Source organism: Megalobrama amblycephala, linkage group LG2 (assembly GCF_018812025.1).
Source record: "Megalobrama amblycephala isolate DHTTF-2021 linkage group LG2, ASM1881202v1, whole genome shotgun sequence".
Lineage (NCBI taxonomy): Eukaryota > Metazoa > Chordata > Actinopteri > Cypriniformes > Xenocyprididae > Megalobrama > Megalobrama amblycephala.
In genome coordinates, this window is record NC_063045.1 from 51,066,216 (window position 1) to 51,086,905 (window position 20,690).

At 36.1% G+C, this 20,690-nt stretch overlaps 1 protein-coding gene across 2 annotated transcripts in view; it reads right to left on the minus strand.

Annotated features, from left to right (window-relative positions):
- opcml (opioid binding protein/cell adhesion molecule-like) overlaps window positions 1–20,690 on the minus strand; it is a 184,562-nt gene that overhangs the window by 20,975 nt on the left and 142,897 nt on the right. For both annotated transcript variants that reach the window (XM_048180742.1, XM_048180741.1), the window contains one exon: window positions 13,445–13,570. In XM_048180742.1, the coding sequence (XP_048036699.1) occupies window positions 13,445–13,570 (126 nt within the window). The remainder of the gene's footprint in view (window positions 1–13,444; window positions 13,571–20,690) is intronic.

Here is a 20,690-nt window from a genome sequence, read left to right on the forward strand (position 1 = left end):
TTTAATATGGCTGCTTGAAACTATCATACAAAACCATTGCTAGAAAAAAAAAAAAATAAAAACACTTGTGTAGTTGGAATTTTGACTCTTTATAGTTACTAAGATACAGAAATTAAGGTTTGAGGACATTTATTATTCCTAGCACTTGCATTTTTATATCTGTCTTAGTTACCAGTTGACCGGTGGAACTTAAATTCTGTTGTTTTCTGTATTTCCAGTGTTGATCCTCTCAGTGTTGTGGCGTGTAAAATGATGCCGCATTATGCTAAATCTCTTTGGCGAATACAAAAGCCTGTAAGAACACAGTGAGAATTATGGAGATAAAAAAAAAGTAATCCAAATGATTTCTCTTTAAACCAATTTGCTACAGCAGTCGTACCTGGTAGGCAGAAACGTGCCGTTAAAGCGCTTAAATGAAATCTCATTGAATTCGGAGTTGTAGCGGTAAAGGGAGCATTTACTTAATTAGCCTGTAAGAGAATAATGCTTGTGAATGTGAGTGTGTGTTTGAGAGCTAGACTGAATGCGGAGAGATAATGCGATAAAGAAACAATATGACAACGATGAAAATACAGCACTTGAGATTAGAGCTCTACCACTGCCTGGCCCGTATATAACCCACTCATATATGATGAGAGCAAATACATACATGAACATGAACACAACCACCCACATACACAAACAAACACATACACACAGACAAGCAATAATGACAGTAAACAAGCCTCTTCTGCTACTTCTAGTGCTTCTACTTTAAAGAGTACATCTGCTTGGTTTCATACTCGCATTTGACCCATATCCGGATTCAAAGTGGAAAAAAGGCATGAAAATATTTTTTGAGCCAGGAAACTACTTCCACTCTCCTGGCTGGGCTTTCTAGACACAGACAGAATGGGGACAGTTTAATTTGATGTATGGTGATACAATCACACCTTCTCAGCAGAGCAGAAAGAAAGGTTATGAGGAAAAATGATAACGCTTTATTTTACAATGCCCTAATTACCACAAAATAACTACACAATTATCCTGGGGCCGCTCACCGGAGGTCACTTTGCGCCTGGTGCAATAAGAAACTACAATAATTATGACGCAAACCTGAGAAAACACCTTTGCCTCTGTGTGATAGTTACCAAATTCTCTTCAAGAAAAGCCGTTCTTCTGCTTAGCCAACGTGGTGTTGCGTTTTCACAGATTTCTAAATGAAAGAGGGAGTTGGATGGAAAGATGAAATGGGGGAGATGTTGGAATAGTAGTTGCACCTGGTGCTTTTAAAGAGTGCCGCTGTTGTTTATTTTACAAATTTTACTTGTCTATTGCAAAATATGTATGAAGATCTCTTTTTTTTAATTATTTTGTTTGCAATGTTGCTCCTAAGCTGTTTTGTAAATTATCACTAATCAGTTAAATTACTAAAAGGTGAAGTGTATGTTATTTGTGCATCTAGCACCACAAATAAGAATGGCAAAAATAAGTAACAAAATTTTAAAAATATATATATAAAAAAAAAAATAATAATAATTAATTACTGTTTTGTAACAACCTTGAAAACCTCTCCTTATTTGGCATTTGTCAGACAAACAGGTAGTCCCGTCCCAAACTTAAGCCATTGGTCGAGCCGATTTCCAGCACAGTCTAGCTGCTTAAAGGATTAGTTCAATTCAGAATTCAAATTTCCTGATAATTTACTCACCCTCATGTCATCCGAGATGTTTACGTCTTTCTTTCTTCAGTTGAAAAGAAATTGAGGTTTTTGAGGAAAACATTCCAGGATTTTTCTCCATATGGTGGACTAGCTACCATTGGGTAATGCTCTACACCAGGGATGGGCAACTCCGGTCCTGGAGGGCCAGTGTCCTGCAGAGTTTATCTCCATCCCTGATAAAAACTCACTTGCCTATAACTTTCTACTAATCCTAAAGACCTTGATTAGCTGGTTCAGGTGTGTTTGATTATGGTTGGGGCTAAACTCTGCTGGGCAGTGGCCCTCCAGGACTGAAGTTGCCCATCCCTGCTCTACACGATCCCAGCCGAGGAATAAGGGTTTTGTCTAGTGAAACAATCAGTCATTTTCTAAAAAAAAAATAAAAATGTATATACTTTTTAACCACAAATGATCATATTGCACTAGCTCTGCGATGCGCCATGCATTCCGACATAAGCGGAAGTACCGCGGTAGGGCGAAAAACAATCTCATTTTCTCCTCCAACTTCAAAATCATCCAACATAATTGTTTTCCCTTTTTTTTTTTTTTTTTGTGTAAAAGCCGTTTGACTTAGTCTTTGCACGTTCGCTTTGTAAACACTTGCTTAGCTCTGTGTTGTGATCATCACATTGGCGGAAGTATTTGTGGTTAAAAAGTATATACATTTTTATTTTTTTTAGAAAATGACGAATCGTTTTGCTAGATAAGAGCCTTATTCCTCGGCTGGGATCGTGTAGAGCCCTTTGAAGCTGCACTGAAACTGCAATTTGGACCTTCAACCAGCTGGTAGCCGTTGAAGTCAACTATGTGGAGAAAAATCATGAAAGACATAAACATCTTGGATGACATGGGGGTGAATAAATTATCAAGAAATTTGAATTCTGAAGTGAACCAATCCTTTCAATAAACAGACTGTAATTCTCTTTGATGCCACTAGTGGCACAGATATTACCAAGCCAGGCTCACTGAAAAAATGTTTTGTGAAACTGTTGAAGTGCAATGTCCAGTAAATGGAAACAGATGAATGTTTTTTTACTATGGTTGTTGTATGTATCATGACAGTTTGGATATAAAATGTCCAGTGAGTGGCATTGAAAGGTTAATGCGCTATCGTGTTTGAAATTACACCTATACAAAACCCTACCCTGAACCTAACAAATGAGGAGCTCTTTTCCAAAACGCTATAAATCCATTTTAATAGTTTTCATGAAAATGACATTTTTTTTACCTAGACCTATACATTTTGTTAATATTCAATTTATCCTGTAAAAATGGTCTATTTGCTCAGTCTGAACATGTTAAACAATGATTGTTAAATGAAACAACAATTTTGTTGATTATAAATTTAAAGTTTATTTTTTTATTTTTTCAAAACACTACAAATCCATCCTTTTTTTAGCCTTTTTATATAAAAACATCTAGAATCTCAGTATTGATCGGGTGACTATATGTTTTAAACAGTTTACAAGGCGAGGCGAGCCGAGACACCCTTATATTCAAACGACCCTATCTCGGGAACCGAGCCTAGTTGGCACTCCGGACTCCGGCCCCCAGGTGTAGGTCTCACTGGCTCATCCAGGCCATCAAAAGTGTTAATAGAGTTTAAAGCACTCATTTTGAAGACTGAGCACCCTCGCTTCAAAGAACCGCCATGTTAGATTGCATCGAACGCTCGCCGAATTATGATTGGTCGAGAGGACATATCGCATTTAGGCTAAAAACAGGTTCGGCGCTTATAGCGGTTTGGAAAGAAACTGCATCTTGCAGTACATTTTAATCAAGGAAATATAGCGATTTGGCATGAAACATTGATGGAGCAGAGAAGAGGTTCAGTACACAGCAAAATGGCATGACAAACTCATATTTTGTTTTAACATGAGATGAAAATGCATTTGTTGAAGAAAGCATGCCATTGTATATTGCTTCTACAAAGTCTTTAAGCTCTTTTATCATGAAGCGCTCTGCATCGCAAGCTACCAGGTGAGCTACCAAGCAAGTTTGTGTGAAAATTAATAAAAGTTGTGAATTTTATGTATAGGTTATTGGAGTTTTGGGGAAAAAAAAAAAAGGAAAATGACATGTTTTTCCAGTGAGTCTATGTTGGATATTACACACTTCAAACTCAGTGAAGAATGATGTTTAGGTGAGATCCAAAGATTAAAGCCAATGAAAATTGATCTTAACTCCATTAAAATCAATGGTATCTTCCATAGACTCTGAATGAAGTGCCACATAGACTGTATATATTGAACTGTGTATGTTCCTGCAGATTAAAGTGATCACAAACAACATTGATTGTGTTGTGTGATTTTGGTACACTATTATAAGACAGACAGACACAATGGATGGATGGATGGATACTGTAAATAGATAGATAAATAGATAGATAGATAGACAGACAGACAGACTACAATATATACTGTATGTACATACTGCAGTATGGCTTAGCATACCAGTAGCCAGTGTGTTTACTGAGCAGTGTGAAATGACATCTGAGGACAAAATAACTGCAATCTCCTAGTCTCCAAACACACCCTGAGAGGCCTCCAACACCTCAAATCATGCAGTAATTTATTTCAGCCTTCTCTGCCTTTAACGATGGGCTTCGGTACAGCCACATTGATCACCCTCCACTTCTCCTCTGACTCATCCCTGACTACTCTCCCTGTTAGCATCAAAACTTAATCTGAGATCTGACATCGGCTCTCACAACCACTCTTATTTAGATGTATGACCTTTCCAGAAAACAATGACCAATCAATAAGCAGCTTTGCTTCCTCAAAGTCTAATTAAAACAAGCACAGGGTGACTCAAAGGGCAGAGGGAGCTGGGAAGAAATATAGTACATGACTGCTGCATATGTACACATGACATTTTACATGGAGCACTTGTGTTGTTTGTTCTCTGAGTTTCAGAATTATCCATCCCTGAACCTTCAGAAAAATAACTAACTGTGGTTGGTCACTGTACATGTAGGTCAAATGGCCTCTTGCAGTCTGAATAGGAGGTGCTTGGCTAGAATAAGCTGAAATGTGGACCAGACTAGAGTTAAAAATCAAGACTATAACACTGTTAAAATGAAGTTCACATGAAGTCAGTGTTATATGAAACAAAATAGTGCCAAGGTTTACATTAAACTTGACATTTCGACTTAAAAAAAAATACTGCCAAGAAAATACTAAATCCTTCACCGCATTCAACAATTAATGTCTTATTTTACTAAACAACTAAAAGAATAAACACAGATGTTTCTGTTTTGGCATGTAGTTCCCTTTAGGAACATTTCTTCCAGTTGCAGTGTATCAAATTTCCTGTGACAAGCAATTTATCTGTCTATATTTAACACAAGAGAAGATATTTGAGGTTTAATGTACATTAAAGCGGAATATATCTTTGGACCAATGACATTTTAAGATGAGCAGGGGTACTTGGCTTGACGCTACAGAAATAGATGCGAAGTTATCGACAAAATGTCATGCTGAAGATGAACAGAAACATTTGTTTAATTTTCTTCATTAAATAGCAAAGAAATGATGTGTGTTGAAATGTGCTTTAAGTACAACAGGGCATCTCTTGAAATACAATTACAGTAAAAAGATGTCAAATGACTAAGAAAGCATAATTTGCTGCAATTAGATGTGTCACTCTCTGATTTTCAGATACCCTGAGTTCACTTTCCACACAAAAGCTGTCAGCAGAGCTCAAACAGCATTTCCTGGTAAATTAGCACACATCTCTGTTCATTGTGCTATACAGTATGTGACGTCGCTTGATTTGAAATTACAAACACTACGACTGTTCTGATTTGGAATGGATGTTGTTTTAGATTCATTTTCATTCTGTAAGCTATAATGGTTGTTACTAAACAGTAAATGATAATTCTGTCAACAATACTCATTTTAGGTAAAACTGTATTGTGTCTCACATTAAAAGTCGCTAATCTCCAAACAGCCTCTCTCAGCTTGCAGTAGGCAGTCACAGAAGAGATTGACGAGCCTCGTATCTTGCCACAGAAACTCTTCTGTTTGTTGCAATGTCAGAATCAAAGGCCCGTGACGGGATTTTAACAGGCTTTACAAAGGGACGCGCAATGATGAATTAGCTATGTTTAAAAATTAGTCAGAGTCGGACTCATAGGAGCAGCGCACGATGACACATTATTAAGCTGTTATGAAGCACTCGCATTGCCGAGTTTCCAGGCTGACGCTCCATCCGACTGCTTCACAGGGGGGCTGCCACATGGAGAAACCCACCGAGACCAATCATGTCAGGCAAAATGAGACTCCATCGCCTCCGCGCAAAACACACTCCAGACACAGGCAGCGGCCGTTTCGCCACCTCTGAATTATTAATGATCAAAGTTCAGGCGGAATGAGCTGAGTTTGTTGGGTGGGTGATTTAGGTGGCCGAGCACAGAAAGCATAGAGCGGAGGTCTCGCACACCTGTCCGACTCTCAGCTGAAAAACGGCCGCGGTTTGACGCGCCTTTGAGGAACATTGGCACTGCTTGTAAGCTAATTTCTCCCCTTGACCCCCATTTCCTCTTCAGGCATTGGCTTCTCATTTTTCTCCGAGCCATTACGTGCGGCCGTTGGGAAGTAGAGCTAAGCCTGCATTACCTCAGACAACCTCATCTGCAGACAACAAGCCTTATTTGACATGGTCACTGAGGCATGGTGAGTTTCTTGCTGAATATTTGGATGCAACACACGCAAGGAATGGCAAAATGAAGCACCTTCTTTTCCGGCTATAAAATAATGAGATTTTTTTTTTCTTTAGAAACAAGGGGTGAGAACAACATAACATGTTTAAGGGCAATCCAACAATGCTGGTAGAAAATCTCTAAAAAATCAGCATGAAAAATACTTTAACACTATTTGCTTCAATATATGTGATCCAAGAACTGCAATAAAAAAAATTCAATCCAATATGTAAGAGTAAGATTATTACTCATTGAAATGAGGTTGAAACCGCAAAAGCCATTGTTCATGAACAATGGCTTTTGTGGTTTCAATCCTACCAATGCAAACACAGAGATACACGATCTAAGAGAAAAGGTTTAACATAAATGTCACTTTATGAGATATAAAGTTGCAGTTGTGATGATATAAAGTCACACTGTGAGATATAAACTCAGATTTATATAAAGTTGCGTTTGTGAGATGTAATCACATTTGTGAGATATAAATACACAAATGTAATATATTAAGCAAGATATTAAGCTGACATTGTGAGATATAAAGTTGAAAATGTGAGATCCCCAGGTAAAAACTTGAATGCACTAAAAAATACATAAATACAAGCAAGTACATTTGTAGTACATTCTTATTTTTTGTGCTAAATGAAATTGTAAAAGTTATACACTAGTAAATGCACTAATTAAAAGTATATTTCTACTTCAGTAGTACTTCAGTGTACTTGAAAAGAATACTAAATACCACTAATACTTAAATTGATTTTAGTGAATTGAAATAAATTATACTACCGCAAAGAAATTATTAGCGTATTTCTTAAAAGTGTGCTTTGAGTTCTTAAATAATTAGTTAGTAATCTTAGGGTACGTTTACACGACAACGATATGCTTAAAATGGTTTTTCCTTACAGACAAAAACTTGCACTATGACAACCGTTTTCAAAAGTTTGCGTTTTCAGGCCAACAAAACACCGTTGTTGTGTAAATGAACGGCCAAAACGCATAAAAAGTTTTCAGTTTTTTGTTGTGTAAACAGCCCTTAAGTAAGCTTTTATATATTTAAAATTAAATTGATTTTATTGAAAATATATTACTAATGTACTAGTTATAAGTACATTTTCCCAACTGTGGTACTTAAGTACACTTTATATAAATGCACTGATTAGCACTAACACTTAAATTGATTTTAAGTGTAGTCAGATAAAGTAAACCAAATACACGGAAATGTTTTATAAGTGCATTACTTAAAAGTGTACTGTGAACGCTTTACATACAATTTTAGTGCATTTGTATATTCTATCAAGTTAAACACCATTAACATATACATCATATAAAGGGAATATTAAATATAAATACATCATATAAAGGGAATATTAACAGTTACAGTACATTTGAAATGAATTATTTAATGTATAAAAATATGTGGGAAATACATTATAACCCTCTACCACACGCATTATGATAGACCTATAGACAAAAATATTTGACTCTTTTACTTTTCTTAGAATGGCTTAACTTGAAGTGCTGTAAAAAAAAAAAAAAAAAAAAACATTTTGGAAAAAAAAAGAAGGTTATTTTAAGGTACTTTATGACATGTTGCCATACGACAACAGCAAACAATAGTGGAAATAACTTAGAATTAGTGTAAGTGTATATAGTTAATATTTTTCCTCAGAAATGTTTGTATTGAATCAATTGATGCTATTATAAGCTTTAAAAGTAATTATAAACGACATCCAACATCTTGAGCTTTTATTTATTCCATTCTTTTTTGCTGAATAATGATTTGTATTCTTTGAATTTCATTACATTTTTCATGAATATTATTTAAATTACAAATTTATACAGTTAAAAACAAATATTATACTGTTCATCATGTATCATAAAACATTGACATAAAACCAAAAACATTGCAGTTCATGAAAATTCAACATACGCAAGCTTATGAGAGGAAGATTATGAACATGAACGCCCCATAAACCTTGAAACTTCACTAAGCAGTTTTTTTCATACTGTAGGTGAGGCACAGGTACACCTCACATTTGGCGCACTTCACCCTAACAATACCCTTACAGCCAGGATACCTGCACCTGCCTTTTTGAGACACCATGGTAGGCCAGTGGTTGGTCTGGTCCAGTAGTACTGGCTGTGGTGGCAGTGGGCAGGCAGGTCTCCGATGTTGATTTTATCCAAAATACAAATGCCATGGCAGTCCTTAACATACGACTAATCAACATTATATCACTACTAGCATTAATGTTGTTATTGTTACAGCTTAACAGACTGCAGCTGACATTTGCTAGCTAGCTAAACTATTACAATAATGTCATTCCACTATTGCACAGTGTTGCCGCTTGGCAACACAGACATTTTATCGATTTACCCAAAACTAATTTCATAATAACTTTTTTAAGTGGTGAATATGTCATCATAACTTACCAGAGATGATGTTACCAATTTTTTGGTGAATGTGACATGGGCTGGTCCTTGTTTGTTACTGATGTTTTAGTTTGCTTTCAGAAAAAAATTACATGTTATGTGACTTAACCAAAGCACATCATTGGCTAAACTAAGGTCTTCTCTTACCAAAAAAAAAACAAAAAAAAAAAAAAAACGAGAATGTTCCACACCATGCGGTAGAGGAATAAATACATTTTTGTATGTATTTATTATATATTATTCTTATATTTTAAATAATTCATAAACCTATTTTCTATGTCTGATGAGTATATTTAAGTGTATGAAAGATGAGTTTAAGTGTACTACAAGTGGTAACTAAATACATTTAATACAGAGATAGTATGTTAAAAGCACATTTTAGTTCATTTTCATGGTATCTCAAAATAGCACAGTTGAGTACACTTAGATGTTCTTAAGATTATCATAAGAAGTATTAATGAAACATTTGTATATTAAGTACAAATTTAGTGCATGAAAATAGAGCACTTTAAGTATATTATGGAAGTGTACTACTAAAGTGTATTTTAGTGCACTTTTTTCACTGGGTTAATCACTTGTGAGATATCAAGTCGCTTTTGTGACACATAAGGTCACAATTGTGAGATATAAAATCACAATTGTGAGACATAAAGTCATTAACTTTTCTTTTCTTACTCTAAGGCAGAAACAACCTTCCAGACTGACCAACTAATGTTGAAGTGGGCATGAAAGCAAGTTCATGGTGTCAGCATTCCAAACTTCAGCCTTAAGGCTTAAAAATGCTTATGCCGTGCAGCTCCAGACCTTGTTTATGCGTGCAAATGCTAAACCATGTTACGTTTTGGCAGCCAGCAATGTTGTGGAAATACTTGACATCAATAGAACACAAATTATTCTGTACTTATATTATTCACACATGTGCAACTGTCTTAAATTTTAAATTTCCTTCAAAGAGCTCACTGGTTTTCTAGAGTTCTGTGTGAGTGTATGAGAACCCACTGAGTACAACGGGAGCCCTCAGAATTAAACCCATTAGAGTGGGATATTCCCACTGACACCAGCAGCCTGTGGGTGCTCACAAACAGCACATGATGAGTGCAAATCCATTTTCTAAAGTGCCAAATGGTGCAATGTCATCTGTAGGGGACAAATCCAGTCTGCCATATGCTGCGAATGAAGAACCGGCAAACAACTACAACAGCTGGCCACTTGAAAACATAATTTTCATTGCTGCATCGTGTAACTGCAGATCCGTCTAATTCAATTATCGTTAAAGGTGTAAAAATATCACTCTTGTACGAGTGCATGGCACACATTTAGACACCCTGCTACATACACAGCATTACGAGACAAGTTTACTATTGCGAGCGATGATATATTCACATGTTCATGCACAGTAGTAAAATAACAGAGACATTTTCACATCACAACTTTCTCACACAATGCTTTCTTTGTTGCCCGTGACAGCTCTACCTCTGCAAATGGTATGCACTGCAATAACAGTATGATTGCCATTCAACAAGAACTCCACAATATCAGACCGCAGTGCTACCAGCATGCCAATCAAATCTTGACAATGCCAAATTAAAGGCCTTGAACTTTCCACTGCATGTTGAGGGGAAAAAAAACAGTTATCTTCAATGTCAGTGCAGTGTACCCAAAGACATTCTTCAAACAATTTGATAAGCACTTTTCAAAATGCATTTTCTGTTTCCAAAAAAAGTATTACATACTCTGAAGAGTGTAACTGCCTTTCATGCACTGACATCTTTTCATGCCAATGTTTGTCAATAGCAATTTTCGGTGGTTGAATTTCTCTTGCCAAACATAACAGGTTATGGAATCAGTTCAAACTAAGAATTCAATGGCCCACAAAAAAATGATGAAATATGCGATATATGTTATGGCAGCATTTCCTATTTTAATGCTAATTTATGAGATTAGTTAAATAAGTGTAACACAATTACGTGTATGTAATGCAATTAAAACATTTATCTAATTTGACTGCTTAATTTTTTTCTGTCTTTCAAAGCTGGTCAGAAACCAGCACATGTGCTCATGCTGCTGCCAAGCTCTTGTTTATTCTGCTGTAAATGAGAAAGACCTTCTAAATGTCAATTTTATTTATTAATCAATCAAATTATTCATGATTCATTGACATTGACATTTATGGTTCCATGAAGAACCTTTACGATCCACGGAACCTTCCCAATGCACAAAAGGGTTTTCGCTCTTAAAAATAAAGGTTCCAAAAGAGGGTTTTCTCAATGATGCAATAGAAGAACCATTTTTGGTTCTCCAAAGAACCTTTTGTGCAATAGAAAGGTTCCATGAATGTTTAAGGTTCTTCATGGAACCATCAATTAACATTTATTTTTAAGAGAGTAGGGAAAAATGGTTCTATGGTTCTAAATGGTAAACTCAGCAATACCTTGTCGCACTATATACAGAAAAACTATTTTCTCACTGCAGCAAGATTGCTCATATCAGGAGCAAAATGTCCACACAATTCCTGATTTATTGTGTTTTGCTTTGCACTGACCCTCAAGATAAGTCTAGTACTAATGTGTCTGTTAGGATTGTTCTAGTCTATCCACTGATGCACTGAGACAAAAAAAAAAAAAATCTCTGGGTTGACCCATCATAATATGAGTGGTATGTGCACATAATACAAACTATATTGACTGCCGTATGATCTAAATTATATATATTGATTTTCACTGTACTTTGATATGCATTTGACATTTTATATTGAAAAGGCAGAACAATTAAAATACACAATGAATTAAAAAATCATCATTGGTATAAAATGTTTATATTCCTTTTACTGAACACCTTGTTCTGTACTTTAGATGTGGAATCATCTCTCGTTCTACTGCCTGCCACATCTAATTTGTGCATTGGGATAAAGCCGCCTAAAAATAAAAGTTCCAAAAAGGGATTTTCACAGCAATGCCACAGAAGAACCATTTTTAGTTGTCCAAATAACCTTTCAGTGAACAGTTCTTAAAGGGATTGTTCACCAAAAAAATTTGTCATCATTTACTCACCCTCAACTTGTTCCAAACCTGTATGAGTTTCTTGCTTCTGCTGAACACAAATGTAGATATTTTAAAGAATGTTGGTAACCAGACAGTTGATGGTAGCCATTGACTTCCATGGTATTTTTTTCCCTACTATGGAAGTCAATAGCTGGTTATCAACATTCTTCTTCTGTTCAACAGAAGACAGTCATTCAGATTTTGAACAACTTTAGGGTGAGTAAATGATGACAATATTTGTGTGAAATATCCCTTTAAAAGAACAATTTCTTATTAATTTCTTCAATAATATTCTTAATGCCCTTTTCCACTTTAAAGAACCTTTTGTGCATTCGAAAGGTTCCATGGATGTTAAAGGTTCTTCATAGAACCATCAATGGCAATAAAGAGCCTTTATTTTTGTGTAGAACTGCTGGTCTGGGATCAGTTTCTCCTACCCAAATTCTAACCTTAACTATAAGTTGGATGGAAAAGGCTGACTCTAGATCAGTGGCTGTGGAAAAATGTCTCAATTGCGCAATTCGTTGAATGAAAAGATTAATTTTATTTAGATACACAAATCTCAGTTTATCTCTGGGATTCTGTGATTGAAGAAGATCAACATTTAGCTATGTCGACAGAGCCGCTGAACAATCCAGAAAAATGAATATTCAGGTTTTCACTTCAGCTGCAAGTTGACAGAAAAAAAGAGAGAGAAAAAACATCCCTCACATCTTATTTCTTTCATTAGGCCTTACACATAAATGTCAACAGAGATAACATCCTATCCCTGCAAGCTGGCTGACATTAAATGACACTCCGTGCACAGACTTTTATATTGCTTTCTCTGCAAAGTGATTTTGCAGGCTGAATCTTTTCTTTTCTTGCCTGACACGTGTACAGCTATGGTTTCCATTATAAGAGCTGAATTAAAATGCAGCCAGTGTCCTGGAAGTCGGGCAGTGGAGGAAGACATGAATACGTAGTAAACGTGAGGGATTTACTCAGCTGTGCTGAGACTGCTTGACATTATTTGATATCAGATCCAAAACCCCTTCAAAAACTTGCCCTAGATTCACTTTCTTCAACTAAAATTTGACATGTTTTTAAATATCTAATTGAAAGAAAAGTATGAAGATTGATGTGTGGAACTGCTACCTACTGATGAATAGAAAATGAGACATTAACATAAAAACTCTTGCCTATCAAAATAAGGTAATCTCTCACAAGATACAAGTTATCGTTCAGCCCTATCAATTCAACCCATGACCATCTTCAATATAAAAGCCAAAATCAAAATACTGTCATCTTTTTTAACCCTCATGTCATTACAAACCTGTATGACTTTCTTTCTTTCTTCCTTGGAACATAAAAGGAGAAATTTTGAATAATAATTTGAACTGAAGTCCATTAAAGTCCAATATGACAGAATGTTAATTTTTAAGTCAGCTATCCCTTTAAGAAACATAATTGCCAAGATGATTAACAATGCTATATTTTCTGTAAACAGCACTGCAACATAAAGGAAGACTTCTGCAAAGAAAATAAGCAGGATTAGTCTTTATGAGTTAATTTAAAGACAAACATTACCTTTTGAAGAACGAAATTTCCACAAAATGGTGGGTTCAGGTCGTCCGATGGCCAGACACATGAGGCTTACATTACTACCCTCATTCACTGAAACATCTGTGGATATGTTTACAATCCTGGCAGGAACTGCAAAAAAAAAAAAAAAACATATTGCAACATTATAATCATACATTTGATAAAAAAAAAAAAAAAAAGGAAAAAAAGTAGCACTTAAAGGGTTAGTTCACCCAAAACTGTAATTTCTGTCATTAATTACTCACCCTCATGTCGTTCCACACCCATAAGACCTTCATTCAGTTTTTTTTTTTTCTATCCCCTATAGAAAGCAATGAAATTGCCACATTGAAGGTCCAGAAAAGTAGAAAAGACATTGTTAAAATAGTCAACGTGACTACAGTGGTTCAACCTTAATGTTATGAAGCAACGAGAATACTTTTTGTTTGCAAAAACAAAACAAAAATACTTTACTCAAACTTTATTCAACAATTTTTTCTCTCCCCTGTCTACGCTGTTTATGTTGTATAGACAGTGCAGCACTTCCGGGTTCTACGTCAGAACACCGACTCACTATTCTCCGATGCTGTACACTTGAGCAGCACGACGCATGCATGTGATGCTGACGCAGGAACCGGCCAATAGTGAGTCGGCATTCTGACATAGAACACGGAAGCTCTGCACTGTCTGTACAACGTAAACAGCGTAGGAGAATGACAGGGGAGAGAAGAAATTGTTGAATAAAGTTGTTATTTTTGTTTTGCTTTTTAGCACACAAAAATATTCTTGTCGCTTCATAAAATTAAGTTTGAACCACTGTAGTCACATTCACTATTTTAATGATGTCTCTACTACCTTTCTGGGTCTTGAAAGTGGTAATAACATTGCAGTCCATCAGAAAACTCACAGATTTCATCACAAATATATCTCAATTTGTGTTCCGAAGATGAACAAAGGTTTTACGGGTTTGAAATGACATGAGAGTGAGTAAATGAAGACAGAAATGTAATTTTTTGGTAAACTAACCCTGAATAATCGTCAATGAACAAAAAATTCACGACATCATCAGTACCCAGAGGATGTTTTTGATGTATTGTTCAAGTTGCTTTGATCAGGATGTATTTTTCACTATTCCATCCTTTGGGGAGGATTTAATAGATGTGTAAGGCTGAACCGTGTTTCACTTATGCAACTTGCAAGCAGCAGATGCAAGTTACATCCAAATTTTCTGTGTTCCCAAGAAAATTCTTACGCAAAAGTCTTGCAACAATATTCCAGGGCATGTCGTTATTCATATTTTATAGGGTTGTATGATTTATAAAGACAAACAAACATAATACAAGCAGTGTACAAAGCAACAGGAAAAACAAACAATAATGCAACAACACAAACATAACAGATGTTAAAAAATGATAATGTTGCTATATCGACTGTTGTTGATGTCTTTGTGGAGAATCCTTCAATATATATAAATATCTAATTGAAAGAAAAGTATGAAGATTGATGTGTGGAGCTGCTACCTACTGTCCAACTGAAAGATAATTGAAAGAAAAGTAATATATATATATATAAGCTTAGATAAATCTTCATTCAGTCCATTAGAAGAACACATTAGTGCCTCAGTATTGCATGCTGTCGCTTGATTGACATGATGAGATGAGCAGGTCATGCTCTGTTAAGGTAATGTTGTTTATAACTTGACTGAAACTGGAAGTGGTACCCAGACAGTCTGTCAGTTTCCTTGACTGTGTTCCATGTTTCAGTCTGAATAAACCAGCCAGCCAGCCAGCCAGTATCTCAGAGAGATATAATTTATTTGGCGTCCTATCAGGTCTGCCTCACACGGGAGAGTCCGCTATCTATGTTTGCTGAAAAACTAAATATTATATGGTAAATTTTGTTTATTGAAGTTTTAGTGAAACATCCAAGTATAAGCACAAGAATTTTCTTAAGGGATGTCGCATGTGCGCACGCACACACATGCAGGTACACCAACCTGCACATACACACTCCAATATGACTGAATAATTGATTTGCAGAAGAAGCCTGGACTGCAAGCACAAAACATCTGCTAATACAGATACTGAGGTCAGAGGTTTCCTATAAGTTTCTGCAATTTGTCTGCCAATTTACTGCTCACATGCTCACATCTAATATTTAGCATAATAATGGCAATGATTCAGACAAATGTGTCATGGAAAACATAAATTAATTTTGTTTCAAATAAATCCAGTTATCCACGTAAGCCACTAGTGTATGACAATATTGTCATTGTCTTATCTATCAAATCATAACAGCAGGAGGAAAGTCCTGATGGGACTAATTAAATTTTTACTGCAGAACAATCATTTTCTGCCTGTAATAAAATTGAAACTGCTTGAAAAGACTAAGTTTCATGAGTTACTTCAGCTTTGGTGAGTGAGAGAGTGTGTGTGTGTGTGTGTGTGTGTGTGTGTGTGTGTGTGTGTGTGTGTGTGTGTGTGTGTGTGTGTGTGTGTGTGTGTGTGTGTGTGTGTGTGTGTGTGTGTGTGTGTGTGTGTGTGTGTGTGTGTGTGTGTGTGTGTGTGTGTGTAAGGTTGAAGGATCAAAACTGGCCAAAATGAACCATCATTCAAAAGAGTGTGTATTTACGTGTCTGAATATATTTGTCTGCAAAACATATTCATGCAGGCATCAGTGTTGAAACTATAAAATAAAAAATAAATATTATTTTTGGGCTCCAACTGATAGGGTAAAACCGACCATATTATTATTAACTGTGTGTTTACAAACGCTTTAGAAGCCTTGGAAGCCGAAGTTGGCGATTATGATAAGGGGTGTTACATTTCCAACACACGCTTGAGGTGGTAGGCCAATCACTGGCCAATCAGAGCACTTTTCAGAAGGAGGGGCTTTGTAGAACTCATCATGTTTCAGATAGACTGGGAATAGAGAAGCTGCAATATTGTACAGTATGTGAAAAAATAATGTGTTTTGGACATTAAAGCAAGTTAACCTATTCCATTACATCCAATAATCAAAATAATGACTTTTAAAATATCATTATATGACCCAGGAAAACATTCAATGATTCATTTAGCCCTTTGGCGCAAATGATCACACCGCTCAGTCTTGGAGTGTGCGATCACACTGGTTATTGGACCATTCAGTGCATCACATGATCAACCGTTAAATTCAAATGTGCTTTCGCTCATAAGGTGTATTTTAGGTTTCAGACATTTGAATACACATAAGTAGTAGCAAAAAAAAAACTTTTAAAGTTAGTTAAATACACACTGATATCTATGGGAGTTACATATTCATATCAAATACACATTGTGTAGGTAACTATATAGTTTACCCTATTCTTCTCTCACTTCACCTGTCACTTACTTTAACATATTTTGGAGAAGTGGAAGAATTTACATGATTTAAACCTGACAGATCCAATTCTCTGAATTGTGGCGCAAACTAACATGGCGGCAGTCATCGCGCATTGTAGATCAGCTAACATGATCATTATAAAGGTTTTAAACAACAAAACACATTCACTTACACATATTTGAAAATCGGAATAAGAGATAGTTCATGATATAGTTAAATAAAAAAGGAAAATCATCTGTCATACAGCACTCTTGTGGCTGGGGTGTGTCACATGACAAGCATGACACGTCGCTATGGAAAAGATAAGGTGATACGTTCTAAAATAATGGTCGCCTTAGAGGCCGTTCACATGTCGTGTCTAAAAACGCATGGAAAGTTTTTCCTTCTTTCCAAAGCTCTTGGCATCTGTCTTTGCTATGCAACCCTGTACTGCGCTCTCCACGACGATAAGGAAGTTTCAGCAAAGGATACCATGATTTCCAGCCCGAAGCTGATTGGTTTGCTCTTGTCACATGACCTGAGCTTGCAGCATTCTGAAAAGAATCTCGCCTTGCATGGAAAATGCGAGCGCGTCACACCGCGTGCTTCTATTTTGAGCGCACATTCCGTGCGTCTTCATTTGAAAACGAACTTGAGCGCGCAAAAGACGCGATATGTGAACGGCCCCTTAAAAAACTCACGCTGGGGGCTATATTTTAAATTAATGTGCGAAAGGGTTAAATAAATGCTACAGTGAAGTCCCAGCCTACATTCCTGCTCAGAATGCAAAAAGGGATTCATTTTGATTTAAAGAAACAGCCACTGAAAAGTTAGTAGTGTGGCTGCCTTTAGTTAGTACACCCCAACACTGGCATGTGTGTATATGTTTGTGCATATAGTGAGGGTAACCACAGTGACCATTCCTCTGCTGTATTCCAGAGAGCACAATCACAGTAACACAGTGCTCTCTCTGGAGAATATTTCATCCTGTGACGAGCACTTTCTTTGAGTCACTGTGCTTTTCACCATCCCACATTCTCTGTGTTCTCACCACTTCCCTCCCTTACATCAAAGGTATTGTTTCATCCCTGTATCTCAATCTATAATTGATGGCTTCGGCTTTCTAACCATGAATCCCAAATTCAGGCCGCTGTTTCAAACAGGCCAGTTTGAGCTACTCAAAAAAGAGCGAGGACAGAGTTCAGAGCATGAACAGGCAAAAAGACTATGCTAACATTTTTCAAACAGACACACAAGGGGAGTTATATAACTCAAGTTACCTCCCCCCATGACCGTGTGTGTTTGTGGTAAACTGTTGAAAATCAGTCAATCACTCCTCTGCCAAATGACAGGGCTCAACCATCTTCCTGTCTTATGCTATCCAAATTCCTACCATCTCTGAGCATTACCTGTATTTTTATTGGACATGCATTGGACTAAAATAACTGCAAAATCCAGGAACCCACAGAAATCAGTGGGAGAAAAACTAATTCTTTAGCTGCCTCTGGTGATATAGCTGCCGCTAATGTTTCACCCGGGCAAACTGCACTGGCTTCAGCTCTACATTTATATTCTCATAACCCTACTGAATCTTTCCAATGGCTCATTAGTGCTCTTTAAAAAGAAGAAAAGAGCTGCTTCCTGATGCAATAGTGAAAACTGAAGCATAATATATAGAAAATTGCAACAAGGGACTAGAAAAGCAGCAGCTATCAAAATATTGTTAGCACTATAAATTTTGTAGTACATTTTTGAAAGAAAAAAAATGCAAAGTACATAATTCCAGATTTTCAGTTTCGCATTAAAATAAAATAAACTTTCTTTATAAAAAATATTTTCAGGAATCAACCAAATATAGTGAATTTATCCTAAATTATTCAGAATGATTTATCCCACAAGGTTATAAGTTATTTTTAATGTCTTTCTGAAAGTGAAAGATGATCAAATCAAGGAAATGCCACTAGAATTCATATTTTTTTTTAATTAAATTCTTTATTCTTGTGTAATTTTAAAAGCATGTGGTAATACTTGACAGTGAGCAATTCATTTGTTACAGTATTTATTAATCTTTGTTAACATTATACAGCTGTTCATTGTTAGTTCATGTTAGCAGGGGTTCATTAAATAATGTAATGATTTTTAGTAATGTAATAATGTTTTAGTAAATGTTGATAATATGTTGCTTCACTGTTAGTTCATGTAGTTAACAGATTAAAAAATTAAAAAAGAAAAAAAAGTATCATTATTGTAAAGTGTTACCAAATAAGAACACTACTTTAAAATAAATGTTGCAGCTGCTAATGAATCTCTATAATTAAGGCCACTAAAAAAACAAAATGACAAAAAAAGTGTTGCCACTGACACAGAGCAGTCAACCAAGATGCTTGTGTTTTCCTTTGAGATCTCCTAAAGGATAAGGACTGTCAGCAATCAATTTCCATAAGGCTTCCTATTCCGAAATGACACGGCCTATATCCTTGGAGAATTCATTGGTCAAAAAGGTGTCAATCATCAAATTGAAAAATGTATTGGAATCATTTCTTCATCCGTCACTATGGACTGACAGCGTCAATCATTGTCGACTCTGCTGTAAAACTACAGCGATGAAAATACCACCAAAAGCCTACGTCTCAATGTCTAAAAGATTGCAATGTCAAGTCGCTGATGCCTATGGGTTTTACATATCAGGAATGTTTCAAAGCATTTAGCATATCATTCACCTTGTTCTTATGCATTAGAAAAGCTTTTAATAGATCTCTCAGGAAAAGGCAAGACAGACAGAAAAACCTGTAATTTTGTAAAAATTCTAACCTAAATGTCCTTTAAATGCTCCATTATAAAGACAACTGTAAATCACATTTAGACCAACATGCATTACATATTATATGACTACCCTTGTCTGCCTGCATGGATTTATTTATTATTTGTAATATTACTGGTTTGTTCTTAGCTCAATGGGGAAATCAAACAACTAGGGTGTTTTCATATAACACATGCTGAGTGAACATTATGGTGTGTTTTGTGCAGTGATTGCCTCTTCACTCCTTTCTAATAACAATACTAATGAGTCACATTGTGCCATCAGAGCAAGCTACAGGTCTCTCGCCTCTGAAGAGAGCAGCTCGTTTAGCCGCTTTCAGTTATTACAGTTGTGGAGAAAAGCAATCACCCTACTGCAATCCCATCTCTATCACATCTGTCTGGAACTGCTGCGGCTGAAACAGCTCAAAACACTAACAATGACACTGTTTCGAGGTTGAAAAAAGCAGGATCAACTGTGCCTCATTATCGACAGTCATTCATTAGACTGGTGTTTTATTATTGGCGTAAAGTCTGGTCCATTTTGCAGCCTATTGTGGCCATGAACCACCTGCTTAGACAGAAAACGTCTGTCTGACCGATCACAGCTCATTCCACAATACTACTGATTTGAGCAGTCATTAAAATACAGAACTACTGATTTAAATGATTGGCATCCCTAGTGAAAAAATAGTATACTTAAGCACAATTTTTTCGTATGTACTTTAGTATAACTAAATGTATTTGTGGCATGCTATAAATTGGTATACTTAAAGGTGCCCTAGAACTTTGTTTTAAAAGATGTAATATAAGTCTAAGGTGTCCCCTGAATGTGTCTGTGACGTTTCAGCTCAAAATACCCCATAGATTTTTTTTTTTATTCATTTTTTTAACTGCCTATTTTGGGGCATAATTAGAAATGAGCCGATTCAGGGTGTGTGGCCCTTTAAATCTGGTGCTCCACGCCCCAAGAGCTCGCGCTTGCCTTAAACAACATAAAAAAAGTTCAAACAGCTAATATATCCCTCAAAATGGATCTTTACAAAGTGTTCGTCATGCAGCATGTCTAATCGCGCAAGTACAGTGTTTATTTTGATGTTCACATTGATTC